Source organism: Curcuma longa, chromosome 5 (assembly GCF_044706935.1).
Source record: "Curcuma longa cultivar G26 ecotype Majalengka, Jawa Barat chromosome 5, ITB_CL_G26_1.1, whole genome shotgun sequence".
NCBI lineage: Eukaryota > Viridiplantae > Streptophyta > Magnoliopsida > Zingiberales > Zingiberaceae > Curcuma > Curcuma longa.
The window spans coordinates 5,361,811-5,383,703 of record NC_133865.1 but is presented as its reverse complement, the minus strand read 5'-3'; the positions used below and the strand labels follow the sequence as shown (position 1 = coordinate 5,383,703).

Genomic DNA, 21,893 nt, shown 5'->3' with positions numbered 1-21,893 from the left:
CGTCTCTTTTATAAAAATCCCTATCATATTTTTTTAATCTTGTGTCCGAAGCATATGAGCACGAGAAAAACGAGCAGGAAGCTTCTGCATTCATTTCTGAATGAATCAACGACCAAAAAGAAGTTGTGGCAGCATTTGTGTAGGACTATATTATAATTCTTAGGATTGATTTGCAAGCATTTACGTGAACAAACATGCCAGAAAAGAATGATTGTAGTGTATGATGAACTCACCAACGCAACTTTCCCGTAGACATATCTTGCGTTCATTCTTTTGATGCAATACGGATGCGGAGACGTGAAAGAGTTAGCAGCTTTCTCTGCTCCTTTCTCTGCTTTCCATCTTTCTTCTTCTGTCACTAATCTTCTGGTCGAAACATAGCCTTTCTTGCGACTAGTTGATTTCTGAATCTCTTCATCTGTGCTTTCATGCTCATCCTCAGTTGTAACTTCGACAATGTTACCTGCATCTGCAGATGGTAGGCATTATATGAGACTGACTACATGATGTTGCTTTAACATTCTACTCTCGTTACACTTAATTACCTTCCGATGGAGATTTCATTGCAAACAGATCTGTCCTCTCGCACCCGTTCATGCTGAAGACCAACACCGTGAAATGCATTTCGCCGTCGTATTGGAATACCAAGAACTGGAACTCCTCCAGGGAGTGGTCCTTCACAAAACTGTGCCACCCAGCGCCAAGCAATAGCGTAGCTTCTTGTCCTGTAGAGCACACTTCAACCTGCCAGTTGCCTCCGCCAGGGCCATGAAGGACGGCCGCTTTGGACTTGGACTCCTCGTCTGAAATATTCTTCATGAAATTTTGGGGGATCTCCTGCAAATAATCAAACAGAGAAAGAATCAGATGGCACGACGAGGAGCAATCAAACTCGAAGTGCAACAGATAGGCGTTTGGCTTGCCAGCGCGTGCGCGAGTTCTGATGAGCACCTTGAAGAAGTGTGGCTTCCTGATCATGGAACAGCTTTTCCTTTTCTTGTTTGGCATCATTCTCGACTCACGCTGCTTCAGAGCGACGGTGAAGACAGAAGGGAGGATTTAGCTTCCATCAAGTATGATAAGAACGAGGACAAGATTAATGGAGCTAGTCAGTTCTTTAAACCGGAGATTTCCCAGTAGTGTTATCACAATTAACAAAATAATTACAAAGCGTGGCCACGACGACGCTCTCATGCCCGGTGGGGCCCACTCCGTCCATTTCGCGTCCGTCCGTACAGATCTTGCGTCTGAGAACAGACAACCGCCACAACTTGGCCAATGTCACCTTAGTTATGGACGAAATTACATCTGTGCCCCAAAAAAAACTTTTAAAATTGTCCTACCTATTAAGATATTTATCCAAAATGCGACCTTAGCTAATGATTAAGATTGTCAAACGGACTAATTCATAACGAGGTGGATCAATTCATGATGGACTCATTATATGATGGGATGAAACGAGCCAATCCACCAACTTAGTAGGTTGAGATGAGAAATCTTCAACTCAATCCAACTAAGATGGGTCACGGATTAGGTGTCTCTTCAGATCAACCCACGGACTTGTTAAAAAATTAAAAAAATATTAAAAATTTTAAATTTAAATTATAATTTAAATTGATTAAGTTAAAATATTTAAGTTTGAATTATAATTTTTAAATTTAAATTAAATTATAATTTAAATGGTTGTTTTTTATTTTAATTTTAAAATTTTTAAATAAATAAATAAATTTTCTCAATCTGCGAATCAATTCAAGTCCGTCACAGACTAACTCATGCAGGTGGCGAACCTAGGCGGGTCAATCCATCCGAACTCATCTTAAAATAGGTTGATAAAATTTCATCTCAATCCGTCTAAATTACTTAATGGGATGGGTCAATCTAATGAGTTTAATTCAAATTGACGGCTATACTAACGACTAACGACGATGACTTCTCTAATAATATTAACAAGCTTAAAATGCAATTAAAATTAACAAGTTTATAAATCAGCTTGTGTCACCATTACGTAGGGGCATTTTGACGATCAGTCATAGGGTCATGTAAACTATGGAACAATTAAAATATTCTCTTAATTATAAAAATAAAAATTGTAAATCATTTAATATCTAGTTGCAAAATTAATCCAATTTTCAGGGCTATTTTTTTTATAAAAAAAAATCCACCGTGCCTTTAAATGGCATCGGCTTCTCACACTGCTGCTCTCCGCCTTCCCCAACGGCCATCGCCACTTCGGGATTCAGGAGCCCCAGTCGCGGATCGGCCGCCAGACCCTCTACTTCGAGCGTCGTAACTCCCTCCCCTACGATGACAGGGACCAAACCGGCGTCCGCACTTAGATCGTGAAAGGGGGCTTCGGCTACGTCCTCGAGGACGTGCCCCACCTCACGGACTACCTCCCCGATCTCTCTGTGAGTTTCCTTTTCTTCTTTTTTCTTTTTTTAGAAAAATTGATTTGCAGTTGAGAAGATCCAATCTAGCTGATTTATCGATGCGATATTAGTTGGGTTATATAGGACAACTGAAAGTAATGAGAGATGGAAGAGGGTTCGGGATTCCTATAAGTTAAGCATGTTATATATTGATCTATCTCACATCATTGTGTCAGTATATTAGATAAGGCAATATACTAAGCGAAGGTTTTTTTGCTTGATTTAACATGGCTCGCCATTTTTGATATTAGTGAAAAGGTGGGAAAGGGGAGAAGGAAAATCTTCCGGGATCGTAGTAACGCTGCAGTTTAAATGTTTACGTATACACAAAGAAACTTGATACTAACTCGTAGCCCAACTTCATCCCCGGACACTAATTTTTGTGTTAATGTTAATTAATATAGCACTTGTTTTCAAAAAATCATTTATTTTGTTTTTTCTGTTGGATTTTTAGCACTTTGTTTTGAACACTTCATACTTCTTTTGGTGCTTATGTTACTAGTAGTTGTTAGAAAAAATTGATAGGGAAATCTCAACACAAAATCCTAAACTCTATTCAATTCTTAAAAGATTATAAATATAATAATTAAAATTACAGAAGCGTACTATAACTAATAGTTTGCAATCGATTTTAGACAATGATCTTCAATTTATAGATTTCTTTAATCCTCAAAAAGTTTTGTTGATAGAGTACCAAACAAAACCAAACGTCATTCTAAAAACTAGGACCATAGCTCATATTTATAATTACTTAAATTTATTTATTTCTAATTTAGTCTCTCCACAAATCAGAAATTACATATATAATATTCACACTATTATATTCATAACAATTAAGTCTTTAAGTCAATTCTTTAATTCTAAATTTGATTATATAAATTTATGACTTATTTAATTGATGACATTAGATATTTATAATTATAATTATGATCTCAAAATTTTAATAATCTCCCACTGAGCCATATATAAACTTGTAAATGTATTAACCTTTAATTGGAAATCTATTCTTTGTATGATAAGACTTAAAAATATCAAGTTGGCTCATTCATCTTTTTTGGTATAGGAATTCACTTGTTAAAAGCTCAAAACTTTTGTCATCATAGTATATGACTTCTTTAACAATCTTGTCTATTAATGATATAGGCATAGGATCAATGTAGTCTTTGTTATATTTATCACAACTAAACCATTAGTGGTCACATATATCAATATAATCAAATGTTATAGATCAATTATTAATGTGTTTGCATAAAAATTACATGCAAAGTGATCTATTCATGTTAATTTTCAATTAGTCCTCCTTAACCGAAGTGAGATCAAAATATTTAACTTAAATTATATAAAGTGTAATGAAGTAAACATTAAACTTTTTATCTGATCAGAAAATATCTAAATATATAACCCAACATATATAGTAAAAACTCCCACTAGATCTAGACTTCACCAAATTGAATAACATATATATGAGTTGTATGCTCATAGAAGACATTGGGTGGTAAATCCTTCGTAAAAGGATTTGCTATCATGGAGTTTGTGCCTATGTGTTTTTTCGAAATTTGTCCACTTTGTACTCTTTTACAACAAGGAATTTGATATCGATGTGTTTCAATTTTGTTAAGCTCCTATTATTGTTAGAATATAATACAGATGATCTATTGTCACAAAATAACTTCAATGACCTCTCAATCCTTCCCAAAATATGCATCCCAGAAATAAAATTTTTCAGCCATATTCCATGATTAGATACCTCGTAATATGTTATAAATTCTATTGTCATGGTAGAAAAAGCTATTAGTGCCTATTTGGCACTTCTCTAAGAGATAGCTCTGCCAGCCAATAGAAAAATATAGTCTGAAGTGGATCTCATACTATCTTGGCATCCTGCGAAATCAGAGTCAGAATATCCCATGATCTCAAGAGTATCTGACTTCTTAAATATGAGCATGTAATTACTAGTTCTCTTTAAATATCTCATTACCCTCTTTGCTGCTTTCCAATGATCCATTCTTGGGTTGCTCAAATATCTGCTCAACACTCCAACAATGTATGCAATATTCGGACACGTACAAACTTGAGCATACATAAGACTTTTTACTATCGAAATATAGGAAATTTTTTGTATTTCTTGAGTCTCGAGACTTCCTTTAGGGCACTATTTTAAGACTAAACATATCTCCTTTAGTGATCAGGGTGTTACCTGGTTTGCAATCTTGCATGCCAAATCTTTTAAGCACTTTATCGATATAACTCTTTTGCGATAATCCAAGAATACCTCGAGAACGATCTTGATGTATTTGGATTCCTAGTACAAAAAAGGTATTATCAAGATCTTTCATTTCAAAATATCTAGATAGAAATCTCTTAGTATCATTTAACATAGGTATATCATTTATGGCAAGCAAAATGTCGTCAATATATAGAATCAGAAAGATATACTTACTCCCATTGAACTTATGATACACATAATCATTTACCACATTCACCTCAAAAACGCCGATTTGCCACCGTCGCTATTCCTTCCGATCAAACCACCGCCAACCGACGACATTCCATATGGAAACTACCAATGTCGCGCCGTCTCCAACCTCCGATTTGTCGGAAAATGGTTGGACTTTTTTTTGTTTTGTTTTGTTTTTTTCTTCCTCAAAGGCAGTTTCCAGCGGCGGCGATTTCCGACGGCCACTCGTCCCATCATGGTCGCCCCTCGTAGGTCACTTGTGTCATCGGAAATCGACCTAGATTTGGTCAATTTATTTCGTATTCCAACAATCAAATCCCAAAATCGAATTTCCCCATTTTCGACGATAAAGTTTTGTTTTGTTTTTTTCTTCCTCAAAGGCAGTTACCAGCGGCGGCGATTTCTGACGGCCACTCGTCCCATCATGGTCGCCCCTCGTAGGTCACTTGTGTCGTCGGAAATCGACCTAGATTTGGTCAATTTATTTCGTATTCCAACAATCAAATCCCAAAATTGAATTTCTCCATTTTCGACGATAAACAAAAAGATGGAAAGACAGAACAGTAGGCGTATGACAACTAAAATAGAATAATTTTTTAAGAATTTGGAATAACTTGCTCTGATACACCATTTTTAGAAAAAATTAGTAGGGAAATCTCAACACAAAATCGTAAACTCTATTCAATTCTCAAGAAATCATAAACAAAATTGCGGAAGTGTACCAGAACTCATAGTTTGCAGTCGATTTTGGGTAATGATATTCAATTTGTAAATTTTCTTAAAATCTAGATAGTTTTGTTGATGGGGTACAAAACAAAAAAAGTCATTCTACAAACTGGGACCATAACCCATATTTATAATTGTCTAAATTTGTTTATTTCTAATTTGGATCCTCAACAAATCAGAAATTACACATGTGATATCCACACTATTATATTCATGACAATTAAGCCTTAAGTCAAATTCTTTAATCATAATTTTGACCACATTAAATTTATGACTTATTTAATTGATGACATTAGACATTTATAATTACAATTATGGCCCTAAAATTCTAATAGTAGTATCATTCAATTTTTCTTATTTTGCATCTGCCAACATTTATACCGATCAAACAAATGACAAATTAGACATTCATTGTTTGCAAACTTTCCCTCGTTGAATTGAATTTGAAGTGCTGCGATCATTCTTCTGATGTCTCCAATCCACTACAAGACAACCCAGCTTACTCATTTGTCAAGTATGTTCTTTCATTACATTAGTTGTGTTATTGGCAGATAATGATTGTCATGTGACATACTACACAATAAATTAATTCTAAAATACTTCCTTCACAGGCAGTACTTTGTTGATCATGACGAGACTCTTCCCAAGAAGGTAAGAAGTTGATTGTTGCCCGAGTGTTTTAGACCTACTCAAAAATCTATTTTAAACATCTAATTGGAAAGACGTTGTCCCAAATCTCTTTGATTTATTTATATGGAATATAGTAGCTTAAAACTTGAGTCTCTAGGTTGTCGTTCAAAAAGAGAGCCCTAGAGGAATCCACTTCCAACATACTGGGCCACGCCAACGGGTATGTTGTGCATTACATGTTCCCTGAATACACTTATATGGATCTGACCATTTCTAACTTATAGGTAATGTTGGAGTTTTGTTCAGGTTTACTTTGACTCGGATGATGCGCTTGCATGTATTGTAACATGTGGAGGTCTCTGCCCACGACTTAACACTTTGATTTGAGAAATAGTGTGTGGTTTGTCCTATATGTATGGGAGCCACAATGTGCTTGGTATTGAGGTCAGGACTAATTACCCTATTACATGTAGTTTGCATAATTCTGTATTTAATTCCATAAGTATGATGTACTTACCACATCAGTTTGATTCTCTGAATTGTTGGTAAACTTTATTAATTTTATTTATGTAGATGGGACTGATTGTAGATCTAGGTCTAGGAGAGCTGGATCAACAGTCGCTTGATCGTCCTGGTTGAAATGTTTATTTGCTAACATAGTACTTATTCATTGTAAAACTTAAACTTTAAGCCTTGAAACCTACCTACTTTTTGGGCTTGCCTAGAACCTTTTCTATTCCATCCTCAAGATAGAGGCATGTCTTTTCTTGTGATTGTACAACTATTTGCAAAAGAATTAACTTATCTATATGCTTAGTTTTGCTACTTTGATCCATAAGGAATAATTTGTTCTGTCCATTTTAATTCTACCTAGATCTTGAAAGAAGAGGATTTGACAAGATGGAGGGGGACTCTGCAAACAGATATAAATTGTTTGTTATAGATTCAGCTTATCCATAGTTTTTTCATCTATATGCCTGACAATCTGTCATACCCTTTCTTAGTTATTGAGCTTGTTCCCTTGGTCTATAATGGGAACTTACTAAGCACTCAAACGTTTAGGTGCAGTCTATAATGTAGTTTATGCACTGGGACATAACTTTAGGTCCCATCTACATTAGAGTGTCTACAAATCCTGCTTCCCTGGATGGCATGACAGAGGTTTAGGATCACCTATAATTTTTCCATAATCTCACGGGACAAGATTTTCAAGCCACACTAATCTGGGTTCCTTAACTAGACTTTTAATGCACATGTTATGTTCATTTTAAGGATATCACCGTGTTAAAAAATTGTATGTTTATGGGATATAAATCTTTTAACTAGACAACATTTATAAAAGTATCTGACTAAAGCCATAAGTCAACAGCAACTTCACACACTTAATATCTGGTTACATAGCATAGGCTGATATATTTAATTCTAATAGGACACTTGCAAATTCTTGTTCATATATCTAATTCTGAATAGTTGTGTTCATGAGTTAAATGTTGTTTCAGTTTAGTCGAGAATCCATGGATACTCTAAGCAATTCTATGTTTTCTGGATCCAAGATTGGAGTTTGAAATGTTAATAATTGAATGGTGTGGATCAGTATTGTATTTTAACAATCAAGGATTTAGTTTCTAGATTATTTGTAACTTTTTGTGTTGACTATTATTAATATTATAGGGTGGATACAGAGGATTCTATGCTTGTAACACCATTCCATTGTCGCTAAAGAGTGTGAATGATATCCATAAACGTGGTGGCACAGTCCTAGGTACATCACGTGGAGGCCATGATACCTCAAAGATAGTTGATAACATTCAAGATCGCGGAATAAATCAGGTAAAATTTAACCTTTACATTTGGTTTTTGGTCTTTTTCCTTTTTTATGCAGAATTATGAAATGATAGATATTAAGATTGATTTACTGACAAATATTCATTATCAAGGTTTATGTCATAGGAGGAGATGGAACCCAGGAGGGTGCAGCTGCTATTTTTGAGGTAATCAATTAAACAAACTGGAATACCTAGACTATTCTACTGTGATTCAAAGTCACATATTGATATGCTATAATATCAAAATACAATTGAAAGAAAAAACATCTACCATTATGGATGGTTTTAGTGTATTTTGAAGATTTTATTTTATGTTAGACTTCTAATATTAGGTTTCTTCTCAATCATATCCTAGGGGATAACAGCTTCTCTTTCTGCAATATTTTGCAGGAAATTCGGAGACGACATCTCAAAGTTGCTGTTGTTGGAATCCCCAAGACAATAGATAATGACATAGCAGTAACGATTTTTTTCCTTTTCTCTTTCTTTCCTTTTCTAATGATATTTTACTATGTTTGAAAACTAGTATCCTGTTCAGTTCTTATTCACAGATTCAGGCTCGCGGAAAGGCGGAATACGGTTGAAGTGGCATAACATTGACCGGTGTCTTGACCGTCACCAGGATCTAGCCGGAACACTATGTTTGAAAACTAGTATCCTGTTCATTGTCACATTTTTCATTGTGATTCTTATTCAGGTTATTGACAAGTCCTTTGGTTTTGATACTGCTGTTGAAGAGGCCCAGCGTGCAATTAATGCTGCACATGTAGAGGCTGAGAGTGTTGAGAATGGAATCAGCGTAGTGAAATTAATGGGTCGCTCTAGTGGTAAAACTCCTTTATGAACGTAAATGCAATCTAATAGTAATCAGTGATAATTCTTTCTTAAACTGTGTGGATTTTTTTTCTAATTATTTAATAACATACATTTATGAGAAGCACTCATTATATATTTGATATCTGTAAGAATTAGCATCGTGCGTACGCCTATGAGCTGTCTGAATTATAATAAATCATTAGTCAGCCAGGATATGATTTTTTACTACCTTGATGGTAGCAAATTTTCTTGAGCATGAGAAGAATCCATGATGAGTTTTTTGTTTTTAATACTTCACTAATGCAATATGATGTATTTGAAGTTCCTAAGATATGGCCATGTAGATTAATTTGCAGTATGATTATGCAATTTTGACCTTCTGAGATAAGAACTTTTAATGATGCAGGGTTTATTGCAATGTATGCAACTCTTGCAAGCCGAGATGTGGTTAGTGACATTTATTTCCTTGATTTGCATGTAACAGAGCCTTGTTACTAGCTGGTTGAGACATTAATTGCTTTTCTGATTTTGCCAATGAATGACTGAAAAATAATGTCCCTTCCCCTGGGTCAATGTTTTGATTTTGTTCTTTTCTCCTCCCACTTAGGGCTGTTGCTTAATCCCGGAATCCCCCTTTTATTTGGAAGGAAAAGGTGGCCTGTTTGAATATGTAGAGAAGACCCTTAAAGAAAATGGGCATATGGTAATAGTTGTTGCTGAGGGTGCTGGACAAGATATTATTGCTGAAAGCTTGAAGTCAATGGAGCATGAAGATGCTTCTGGGAACAAACTACTTCTGGATGTTGGTCTATGGTTGTCCCGGAGGATAAAGGTCCACTTCAAATTCAATTCTAACCCATATCTATCTACCTATCTGTTAAATCTGGAGTAGTACTGACCTAAATACATGATTGAGCTTGGGTGGGTTAAACATCTTATACTCATGCTCAAGGTGCTACTATTTGGTTGCTGAAGTACAGACGTTTATTTTATCAGAAAGTTGCAGAAAAAGGAAGCAAGGTCGTGATTACTGACAGAATGTGGGCAAGGCTGCTTTCTTCAACCAATCAACCAAGTTTTTTAAGTTCTAAAGATGTGGAAGCAGATGCTACTGGCGAGTAATAAACACCGACCGAGAATGAGTCAAAATGTTTGGATAATGGTTCTCGTTTACAAACTGCAATATGATGTGGTTGCTCTGGCAGCATCACGGAAGAATACTTTTTCTTCCATACTAAATCTATGAGATATGGGTTAATGGGGTCAAATTGTGTTGATAGCTGGACTGAATTTGAATAATTTATACATTTTGTTGGCCAACGTAGTAATTTGTCTTTGTTTTTTTTGTTTTCCTTTGGTTGGTTAAATTGCATGTGTTAATAATATTTCTAAATAATTTAATAAGTCGACACGGCTTAAATGTTTTTAAAAATATAAATAGGAAAAATATTTATAAAATAGTTTTAAAATTTTTAAATATAGATAATTATTTTATTTTACAAATAAAATATAACCGAAAACTATTTTATTTTTATTTTTATTTTTATTTTTACAAATGCTCGAGCTTTCGAAAACTCGTTGATGTGACTGAAAATAACATGCGAAATTCAAAGGTCCAGATTCTCCTAACATGCAACAAAGATACAAAAAGGAAAATTGTGGAAGCCAACTGAATTAATAAAAAAAAAATCATTGTGTTAAAAATTTTTCTCTATTTTTCTGTCCTTGAGAATCTTGTTGTTATATACGTTTTCATTTTTTTCTTATAGCCCCCTCCTTCTTATGATTATGAAAATTTTATTTTAACGCCTACAAAATTTAAAATTAGAAACATGCATTACAAATTCTAAACCTTAACGTGACCTTTTTTTTTTTTTTTTATAACTCAAGTTTTCGATTCTTAAGATTCGATTAATTTTACGATCTAAGTTTTCCAATTTTACAATTAGTTCGGCTCCATAAAAGTTTCAACCCGGAAGCCCCAACCCCACATAAGTGCTTTCTGATCTTCTAGGATAAATCCCAAAAGTGTCTTAGCAAGACATCGACAATTGAATCTTCGTGGTTTCGTTTTCCTTAAGAGGGCTTCCACCCATGAATACTTCGGCCGTGACCTCCCAACTCAAGTTTTTTCATTAAATTCAGCATTAGTGTATTATCCCAACATAGGATCGAACTGCGATACTTTAAAGATCCTTTTTACGCCTTAATTATTGCATAAGCTTGAGTTTTTATATCAAATATTTAATTTATATTGATTAATTTTGAGATGGATGGTCTGATTTTACATTTTGTCTACCAAATATGATTTCTAATTTGTGTGGCGATTTTCAATTTTTAAATAGGATATCATTTATTTTATTATTATTTTCTTAAAGATTTTAAAATTTTAAGGAAAGTAGACAATTTTTGGGGAACGAATAGAATTTTTTATTACGCCCTCCAGCATTTTTGCCTCCTTCTAAGCCCCTTATCGAATTTGTTAAAGATGAGGGAGGTGGCGTGAAAAGTGTACATCGTCTTCCCTCCCATTTATCCCGATAGATTCGGTTTGTGCCCTGTGTCCGTCGGGTAGCGAGATGCGCAGCAGCAGCCATGGAGGTCGTCAGTCTCAAACCTTTCTTTAGGGCTACTCTCTCCTCCCACCTTCACCCGATCGCTACTCGTTCCTGCTCCAAGTGCCCCAAACCCCCGCCCCTTTCCATCTCTTTGGATTCCTCCACCAGCCGATTTCCCGCCGGCCCGGTCGCCTCCACCTCTTCCTCGTTCAATCCATTATGCATCATCCTCCATTCGCTCCGCGGTTTAGTCTTCTCCCATCTGCCAAAGATGCGGTCTTGGCTGCGCGGCGGCCTGCCCGATGGCTGCGAACGCGAACGGGAGGACTTCCTCTGCTGCGGCGGGATCGGGACGTTTCTGATGAGCACCACGGCGGTCGTGTCCAGGGACCGGGTTAGCCCATTCCTGTGGACGCTCGCCGGAAACCCCACCTTCATATCGGGATTAGTCGCTTGGTCCCTGGCTCAGACCATTAAGATGCTTCTCAACTTCTTCTTTGAGAGGAGGTGGGACCTCGGAGTGTTGTTCAGCTCCGGGGGAATGCCATCTTCGCACTCCGCGCTGTGCACGGCGCTCACTGCTTCTGTGGCTCTGTGCCATGGGGTGGGCGACTCGCTCTTCCCAGTGTGCCTAGGGTTCAGCCTTATTGTCATGTATGATGCCATCGGTGTCAGACGGCATGCCGGCATGCAGGCTGAGGTGAATGTTCCTGTCTTTTGATTTATTTACTATTTGTTTCTCCATGCCGATAGAACAATACTAAAGTTATTTCACAGCTTTTGTGTGATTAATGAACATTGTTCATGAATAAAGCTAAAAAAGAATTCATAAATGAGCTTGCTCATAACAGGCTTAAGCTTTTTTTTAGGTTTTCTAGTTAGACACTAAAGAGCTGTTTGAGATTAACTCTGCTTCACACAGATACTATTTGCGTGTATATCAAAGTGTGGTTTAAATTAGTTTTTGTTGGAAAATTAAGCATTTGATTTTGTTCCTTCATAAAGATTTTAGGTTTTCTTTAGATCCAATGTTTTGTCAAGTTGGCTATAAACCTTATAAAATAAGTGTACAAGTGAGTTTTGAAACTAAAGCTTATCTGTTGAAATTTGTTTATTTCCTCTTAGATAAATCACACTTAATTTTTCTTGTTGGAGTTTCAGCTCTACCCTGTTCATGATATCAGCTATTGTTAACTAGATGATTTTAGTAAGAGCCCGATAAATGTGACTCCTCATGTTTAGTCTCACATTATGAACTGTGGGCTAATAGAAAGTTTATAAACTTAGATGAGAGAGCTTACTGTTAATTTAGATTTAAACATTTTGGGTTGCTAAGGACGTCAAGACTTAAAATGGGGGTGATTGTGACACCCTAAATTTAGTGCTAAATTGTGGGCTAATAGAGAAGCTTTATAAGCTTTAGATGAGAGAGCCATTATTAACTTAGGTCTAAGAGTTTTGTTAATGGGTCAATTCTCTCATTTAAGCAAGTGGTGACAACAAACTAATCAAATTGATTGAACATGAAAGATACTCATTGCAGTCATGACATTCAAGTGAAATTATTGCTGTAGATGTATAACAATCCTCGCAAATGAGATGACTCATTAACATACAAGGTCCAAGCATGGCTCAAAATGTATAAGCACAAGTTAATATCAATCCAATTATTTAAGCCTTAAACACTCCCCTACCACCCCTGACTTTAAAATGCTTATTTTTTATACTAATAAATGTGATTTGCTCATCTAAGCCTTATAAACTGCTTGTTTTATCCCATAACTTATTATATGTGACTAAACAAAGTCATAAAATATTTCTTCCTCATATTCCTATGGCAAATTAGCAGCTTAAAGCTTCTATAGTTGTACAGTTAAATATAGTCATAGAATAAGTAGTGATAGTACTCGGGTTATTTCCAGAGCGGCTGGTCTCACTTCTTGATCAGCCAAGCCAATTTTCCGAGTACTCCCGGGTTGCCAATATCTTTCCCCGAGCATTAAGTATGGTCAGCACCCCCAAGCACTAGATGAGGCCAACATCCCCGAGTACTAAGTTTGGTCAACATCCCCAAGCACTTAATCTGCATGCAGCGACATCCCACTCGGGCTTGGGAAAATCACTTGGGGTCTATGCCCCGAGTACTTTGGTGCTCCTTCAATGATAGCACATTCGGGCTCGGGAGATGCATCTTAGGTGCTCGGCCAAATCAGTACTCGACTTCAGCTCTCGACGATCGGGCAAACAAGCACCATCCACATGAAAATTTTCTTCAACGGTTGTTGCCAATGGATAGCGGGTGGGTATGTGACATTCCAGGTGGAGATTCCCCTCGACGATTATCTCCTAACTACCCTTCAGAAGGAGAGCTGGCCTACCTAGTGGACATTGTCAAAGGTGTGGTTCAACGGTTGTCGCTCCTCGGTTCCCTAACTGCCTCTCCAAGGACAGCCATGTGAAGATTCCTTTTCGTTGACTATATAAACAACCGAGGAAGGTAGGTTAGAGATATGATTTTCTTTTCGCATGCGGAGGTAACTCTTCTCCGTTACACTCTCTCTCACACACATCTCTATGAGTTCCTTACTTTACAGTTCTGACTTGAACGTCTAAATGGTTGCATGAGTAATGCTAGCCAACCTTGATGTACATCCCTTTGCCTGCCATCAAAGTTTGGCCAACTAGCTGTTTGTCATAACCTTGATTCAAAAGGCGTTCGGGAGAGGAGCCCGAGTAAGCAAAAAAACACTATCAAGTAGGATAGCAGCATAAAGCTTTTGTAGTTATGGAGTTAAATATAATCATGGAGCTAGTATGCGTTTCTACACCATCATTATGATTCTAGGATCCCATGGGTGATGGACAACTAGAGGGGAGAGAGCACATTGAAGAGAGAAGCCTGCTCTAATCTCCAGATAAAAAGTTAAAATAAAAAAGAGGACTTCTGTGTTGTATCCTGTTTTTCCTTTCTCTCTTTCATGTACAAATATAGATATCTCTTACATTAATTTTCATTTACTAATTTTCAATCACTCAACTCCACTAATTGAAACCGACACAAGCATTATCAAAATATAGCCATGCCAAAACCCTAACCTTTTAAGTGTCTAAACTAGGTGCAAGTGGGTTAGATGGTGAAGGAGTGCCTGAGATACCTATATAGAATATGAAGATCTTGAGATTGATCAAAATATACCTTGTCAAATGAATATTGCATGTATTTGTATATAGCAATATGTAAACAAAGCAATTGATATCATTATTATCATCGGCTATGTTTGTCTGGACTATTTGATTCATTTATACGAATCTTATTCCTCCATTGAGTTATATGCAAGGAATATCACCAATAATGATTCAAGTAAAGTTATTTTTTATTCCATTGACTTTTTTTTTTGTCACTCTGTACCACTTATATTTTCTTTTCATTGATTCAAGCCTTCTAATCATAGAACTTATTAATTGTTTTTGTACATATCCATACCACCATCTCAATTTATTTTCACTCATTTTATTATCTATTGGAAGAGCTACTCTTAATTATTGCCGAATTTTAATAATTTTATTTCATCCTTTCTAGTAATCCTATATATCTAACATTTTTCATCTATGCTATATTATCTTTCTATGTGTGTTATTTCATAACAATTCAACACTCTAGCCCATAAAGTTTGATAGGTTTTATTTATTATAAACTTTTTTTAGCCTAAGGAGAACATAATGTTTGCATGAGACCCAAAAATAAAGTTGCGAATTGATATTATTGTGAGAGACACCTAATACATGTATGTGCAGGACTTGATATAAAATCATAAGCCTAATGCATCCAATTTGGGATTAAATTATTAAACCCACAACTTCTCCTAGTAAATCATAATACCTCTACAGGAGCTTTCTGCCTTTTTTTATAGAGAAAATATTCAAATTCCTACGATTTTGAATTTTATATACGATAGTTTCCTTTATTTAGTGTCTCCAAAATTCCTATAGCAGGGATGTATATGGTGAGGCACCCATTTGATCTCTGTATGAACTTAGAATCTTGCATAGATTCCTAAGCTGTAGGCCCTGCTTCAAGTTTAGATGGAGCTTCATGATACTGCAAATGTGGGCGACAAGCTGACAACCCATTAAATTTCTGTGATAATGTTCCTGTTAAGCTTGGAAAGGAAAATATTCTATTGTATTCATAAAAGACAGCCATTACAAGGTATATATAGGACTCAACTTTGACTCTTAACCCTAAAACATCTTACGGGGGACTAAACTCATGTGATTCATAGAAATTATTGATGGAGCACGCATGTGGTTGGACCTCAAGCCAGTACGTCAACCAAGAGAGAAGATAAAAAGTAAAATGAAGATGAAGAACAAGTTAGGCTTCAGGAGATTAAAGCAATTTGTACCTAAGAAATCTTTGGGTGAAACTCGTTGTGTTAAGGTTGCAAACTATAAACTTGAGGTGCCTGATTTGTCACAAGAAGCTCAACATCCTTAAACTCTGGTTCATTTGTATGCAGCATGACATTCTTCAACGTCTTTTCAGGTTATAATTGTATCGGTTGCTCTCTCAAGATTTCAGTCATAATTGTACTTTGAACTCTCGTGCTGAAGTGTTACTCTTTTAAGTTAAAGCACTTGGTTTCCCACATTTACTAGTTACTAAATCATCTCGTGATATCCAATATGCACATGTAACTTTTATAGATGTTCAGTTGATAGCAGAGATATCCGATTGACCAATATGTGTTCAATATATGATGATTTGGGAAGATGGAAGGAATGAAACTACTCAAAAGCTTCTAGAGACATACACACACATGTTGTATTTAGGTGTCAGATACTAATAATTTGCATTTTATCTGCTTTCCAAAAGAATTATTTGGAAATGTTGTCTGCTTGTGCATATCTGATGGCTCCACTGAGGCAATAGACTTGTTTTCTGCTTGAAACCAATCTTTCACTTCTGACATTTTTTTTCTGTGTTGTGCCAATCCAGGTACTTAATAAGATCATTGAGGACTTGTTTCAAGCACATCCTATCAGTAAAAGAAAGCTTAAGGAGCTCCTGGGACACACCCCATCCCAAGTCTTTGCTGGGGCTGTACTAGGCATCTTAGTCGCCTTCTTTTGTTGCCACGGTTACGGTTTGGCCGTTTAGGTCCATCGGAAAAACAGACTTATGGTCAATCTTTGTTGACATTATAGTAAACATGTTTCCGGGAAGAATATTCTGGCTTTATTTTTACCTTCTCAAAATACTTGATCATGTACTATCCAATGGATAGTTAGAGGACGGTATTTTGACGAATTTAACTTGATGATTCATATTGATTTCCGCATGCCGACATGTTCAGCTTGTTCTTCCTGTTGAGAAACTAATGCAACAGTAGATTTCTGTGCTGTAATTTCGGTTTCTTTGGAAAACTTACCCTGTAACATCCCATCAATTGGATCGAAATATCCATCTAAGCTGCATGGAGAAAATTTGCTGAACATCAAGAAAAATCAATTGCCTACCCTTGCTCATTTGCTTAAAGGCAACATCAGAATGGAGAAAGTAATCTAACTTCACATTTATTTTCCAGATAAACAACCTACAAGACCCCAGCAAGATTTCAGTGGTTACTAATATCCGATTATTTCTTTGCGGCACAGCCTGCATGCCTGCTCTATAAGAAAATTTGCAGAGAAAAGTATCATTAGTTATTTCCGTACCACTTCAGCATTGCTTGTGTAAGACACTAATTCCTTAGGAGTGAACCACAGAGCAATCTCATCCTTGGCTGTTTCCGAACCATCGCTCCCATGGATGATATTTCTGCGATGAAATTTTATTTTAGTATTTCCTTTTCAAAGGAAAGGAAAGGAAAGGAAAACAACATGAATTAGTACAACACAGCAAATTAGTCAGATATGATATAATTATATCAACTGAACACCAAAAGTAAATGATGAAATGATTTTGCTTCCAAGGGCTGGTAGAGCTCCTCACAAAGTTAATTCAATTCAAATCCAATATTGTATGAACTAAGAGCATCAAAAGATAACCCAACTAATTAGGATATCTGGAATGCTGTGAACTATTTCCCTAGTTTTTCTTTTCTTTTCATATTAGCTGAAAATCCAATACCTGAGAGCTCTTGGATGAAGATAAAATAAAAACTTTTCAGGCACATACCTTCCAACAACAACAGCAAGATCCCCTCTGATTGTACCAGGTTCTGATTTTTGTGGATCGGTAGCACCAATTAACTTTCGGCCATATTTTATAACTCCTTCCCCTTCCCAAACCTACAATGTAAATTATAATGAAAGTAATTTCAAGAAATGAAAAATAGGGTTAGCAATGAGATAAGTTAAATATAAGGAAATCTTCTGAGGGAAGGTAACATGACTTTTATCTTACCATAGCAACCACAGGGCCTGAGCTAAGAAAATCACAAAGGCCATTGAAGAATGGCCTTTCTTTAAGATCATGGTAGTGTTTCTGGGCAAAATCTTTTGAAGGAATCACGATCTTTATTGCCACAAGCTTAAACCCCTTTTTTTCAAAACGAGATATAATCTCTGCAATCTGAAGAAAAAAAATGTGATCAGGTGCACTAGAAGTCACATATAATTTTACATGGCATGTTAGACTACTAAGATGTTGAATCTTATCTGAAAAACAAAATAGCTAGCACAACCTATTCCTAGTTCCTACCCAGATTCAGTTTCACATCATAAGTAAATTTTAAAGATTTATTAAGGTGATGAGGTAAGATAAACATATGAAAGTATGTAGCATAAATATGTGAAACTACTACCTCAACAATTTCATCTAGGATAAAATAAATATTAAAACTTGTTTAAAAAATGATAAATTCATCTAAAATTGTAGTAAAATCATTACAATTGATAGTTGGAAAATTATAGCAAATTTAATAATTCGAATTATTATAATATAATTATCATAACTGATGGATGCCCTAAACAAGTTGATGTGTTCTCATATCTCAACTCCAATTTGTATGTATTTATACAAAGTGTTGGCAGTTATGATAGAAACATGTAAACAAGTCTTTTAAATGGCCTAGAAGATAGAAGCATTTATGACTAAATCGATCATGAACTTTTGAAGTTCCAACAAATCTATCACATATATTTTCAATTTTGTAGCAAATCTAACAGAAAAAATTTTATGAACAAATTTTTAAATAATTTCTCATAGTATTTTTCAAGTGACATCATATACAAATCATGATTTGATACCCTTAAATTAAGAAATTTTGTCTGCAAGTTTGAGAAAAATTTGTTAAAGGGACAAATTTTCATGATAGATTAAGTAATTAGCCCTAAAAGTAAAAAATTGTATGCTCGTAAATCTTGGGTTTCCATTCAAAAACATACCAGTCCTCTTTGCACTCCGTCGGGTTTGATTGCAATGAATGTCCTCTCCAGCTTAAATATAGACAATTCTTAGAAAAAAAATTACAACATATAATACACAACCAAATTAAATCCATCTTCTGCAGTTTTACCTCTGCTGCATGTAGCTGTTGATCTTGAAGCATATATACTGCCAACCAAGGAAAAGAAAGTATAAATTAGCATGCAGCCAACAAAAAGCAAGGCACATGGAAAGCTATAATGTTTTAACCTACAAAATGATAAACATTCGCGTTTAGCAATATACAAGGTATACTTTTATACCAAAAATCCATATGCATGATGATTCCAAGCAAGAATATCTATATGAAAACAATATATAAATAGCATCACATAATGTGTGAGCCAAGATACAAAATTACACACCCTTCAGCACAGTAGTGAGTACTGGAAATAATCATCACTATTCTCAAGAATAAACCTTGGTAATGTAGAGGATAAAGGATATCAACAGAGTAACAAAAACATAAATATAAGATATTCACCTCCAGCAGGAACAGCTAGAGCACCATATAACCATCCCATTGATGTGCTTTTGGGATCAGCCTCATCACAAAAGGAAGAAAGACAGCGTACTGGCCCTCTGGCAACCGTTGCAGTTGCTGCTGCTACAGTGCGCCACTCTGAAGAATATAAACTTGTCAGATGGAAGTTAGAGTAGGTTTATGAATAATTCCGGGTTGTGAATAATTCACAGTCATACAAACAAAAAAAATTGGCATCATTCTCATGTTCCTGAAAAAATTGTAGTCAGTGTATTGTAATCACAAATAGCCAGCAAAACTTCACCAGTATATTACAATCTCTTCCATATAATCTTGGGATCACAAGGGACCTAGTGATTGAGTTAATTTTTGGTAGCACTATTATTGAGCAAAAATATTTAACAAGTCTAAAAATATTTTCCAGCAAAGTATAGATATTAAAGTAAGTGAGAAAAAAAGGTTCCTCTAGAATCAGATTAGAAGGAAAATTTTCCTTCATTGATAAACTATAGGAAAGCTAGTAGTACAACAAGTATCCCACTATTTGCTTTAGTGAAAATTGGTAGCCCACTGAAAATCCCAATACCTTCCACAGAAAATCTGGACTTTAAAATCTCTGAAAGCCCTACAGCTACTAAATTTTCACATAGGAATGCAAGTGTTTTGATTTTGAACTAGAAATAGTGTAACAAAAGCAAAAAGCTATGAATTACAAACAAACTGCATGGAGCAGTTAATAAATTTGTGGCTTAATAGAAGCTAGTAGGATGAATTATGCCCATTAATTTTTCCGTTTAGATATTTCAATAAGCAAAATATTATACTTGAATAAGAATTCAATTATGAGAACTCCAATTCCAGAGGTAGCACTGGAGAGGGGGGAAAATAAACTTAGGCATTGAAGTTATTAAAGTAAGAGCACAATAATTGTGTTCTCTATTCTATTTATTTCTGAATCCTGGTTGGCCAATGCCATTGGCTCAGAACTCCTACCAGGATGGGACACTAAACACAAGTGAACTATGGGAAAGTGAAAGTTGATGAGATTGTACTTGCATCATCATCATCATCAAATTGTGTTTGTCTCAACTATCTGACGTGCACTATATGAATAGTATGTCTACATATATAGAGCTCTATCCGTGTAATACTTGTGTGTACTTGTCGAATTCAAGAAGATTTAAATAAAAACCTCTACCCATATTATTTTTATTTTTTTAGAAAACAAATCTATTTATATATATATCAATGAGTTCGTATGGAACAGAGAAATCAAAATGATTTGATGAAGAAAGAAAATTTTAGGAAAAAATCCTAGAAAATGATGAAGAAAGTTAAAGACGATACCAAAAGACCAAAAGCATATGTCCAATCAGTTTCTATTCCCTTTCATTTTTACAATTCGAAGGAAAAAATCTCTAGCTAAAAGGTGAATGATGTAGCCAAGACCAATATACCAAAAACATATGTCCAATCAGTTTCTATTAGTTTGCATTTATCCAATTCGATTTGAAATAATCAAAAAACAACATTTGAGTACTGTTGGTCACAACAAAATTCACCTTTTTTTTTCAAACTCACGCAATCCGAACGCAAAATTTGAAATTTATTAGATCCTTAAGAGATCGCATTTTGCACTGTTCCGATTTACAAAACTAAATAGAAAAACATAGTGTACTTGTTTTCGCAAAAACAAAAAATTTACAGCGCAGAAGTAAAGGAAAGATGAATCTAAAGGCAATCAATGAAAGTACATGCACGTCTGTTCAATAGAATAAATAACAACAACACGATCTGCCATCGATTAAACCCCTAAAATCAATACATAGTCCTCTCATTAGGAACACAATCGAAGAAATCAAATCTTAACTCCGAGTGAAAAATTACTCCGAAACCACAGGAAAGGCGGAAAGCAAAAAAAAAAAAAAAAACGAGAGAACTCACGGCCGGCTGAAGAAGAGATTCGAGAGGAGGAGAGGAGAGTCCTCGCCGCCCTCGAAGCAGACCGGAGGATCTGAGAGCTCATCTTGGATCGCAGAGAGGAGAGATGGCGTCGATGCTTAACGTGGCTCTCGTTCGTTCACTAGCTCGCTGGCTTTCTTCCTCCATTTAAAGGGTAGGCCGATAGGGCTGTTTTCGGTAGCGTAATTAATTATGCGAAGTACATGGCCAATTTAAAATGTAAAAAATTTAAACATAAATTTAAAAAAAATTTAATAATATCTAAATAAATCAAACTTAAACTCATAAAAAATCAAATCAAACTTAAATAATCATTTTAATAACTTCATTCATTTTAGATTAAATTTGATTTAATTTAATTATATTATCAAATAAATTTGAATATTATAAAATTTGGCTCAGCTCATTTACATACCTCGGTAGGAATTCTTACACATCCGAACTCTAGAGTTATAAACTAGCTAAATCAAATTAAATATTATGATATTTAAACTTGTTTGATAAGATATCAAGTTAAATAAAGTCGTGCTTAAAAAAATTAATTATTTAAATTTGACTTAATTTCTATTTTA

General features: G+C 35.3%; 2 protein-coding genes and 2 pseudogenes across 3 annotated transcripts in view; 2 read left to right on the top strand and 2 right to left on the bottom strand.

The window, feature by feature from the left end:
- Window positions 1-10,073, top strand: part of LOC141829533 (ATP-dependent 6-phosphofructokinase 3-like) — a 24,173-nt pseudogene extending 14,100 nt beyond the window's left edge.
- Window positions 1-21,451, bottom strand: part of LOC141829538 (nucleoside diphosphate kinase III, chloroplastic/mitochondrial-like) — a 24,578-nt gene extending 3,127 nt beyond the window's left edge. For both annotated transcript variants that reach the window (XM_074717032.1, XM_074717031.1), the window contains exon 1: window positions 21,304-21,451. In XM_074717032.1, coding sequence (XP_074573133.1) covers window positions 21,304-21,385 — 82 coding nt within the window. In that variant the 5' untranslated portion in view covers window positions 21,386-21,451. The remainder of the gene's footprint in view (window positions 1-21,303) is intronic.
- Window positions 34-1,011, bottom strand: LOC141829083 (B3 domain-containing protein Os01g0723500-like; annotated as a pseudogene).
- LOC141829537 (uncharacterized) lies at window positions 11,473-16,785 on the top strand. Its single transcript, XM_074717029.1, has 2 exons — window positions 11,473-12,143; window positions 16,443-16,785. Exons 1-2 carry the CDS (start codon window positions 11,481-11,483, stop codon window positions 16,602-16,604), a joined length of 825 nt encoding a protein of 274 aa, XP_074573130.1. The 5' UTR covers window positions 11,473-11,480; the 3' UTR covers window positions 16,605-16,785.
- Window positions 21,452-21,893: the final 442 nt, after the last annotated feature.

Excerpts from the sequence above, each read along its gene's own strand:
- LOC141829537 (XM_074717029.1), top strand. The coding sequence starts at position 11,481 with ATGGAGGTCGTCAGTCTCAAACCTTTCTTTAGGGCTACTCTCTCCTCC. Across the intron at positions 12,144-16,442 it reads ATGCCGGCATGCAGGCTGAG|GTACTTAATAAGATCATTGA; the intron begins GTGAATGTTCCT and ends GTGCCAATCCAG.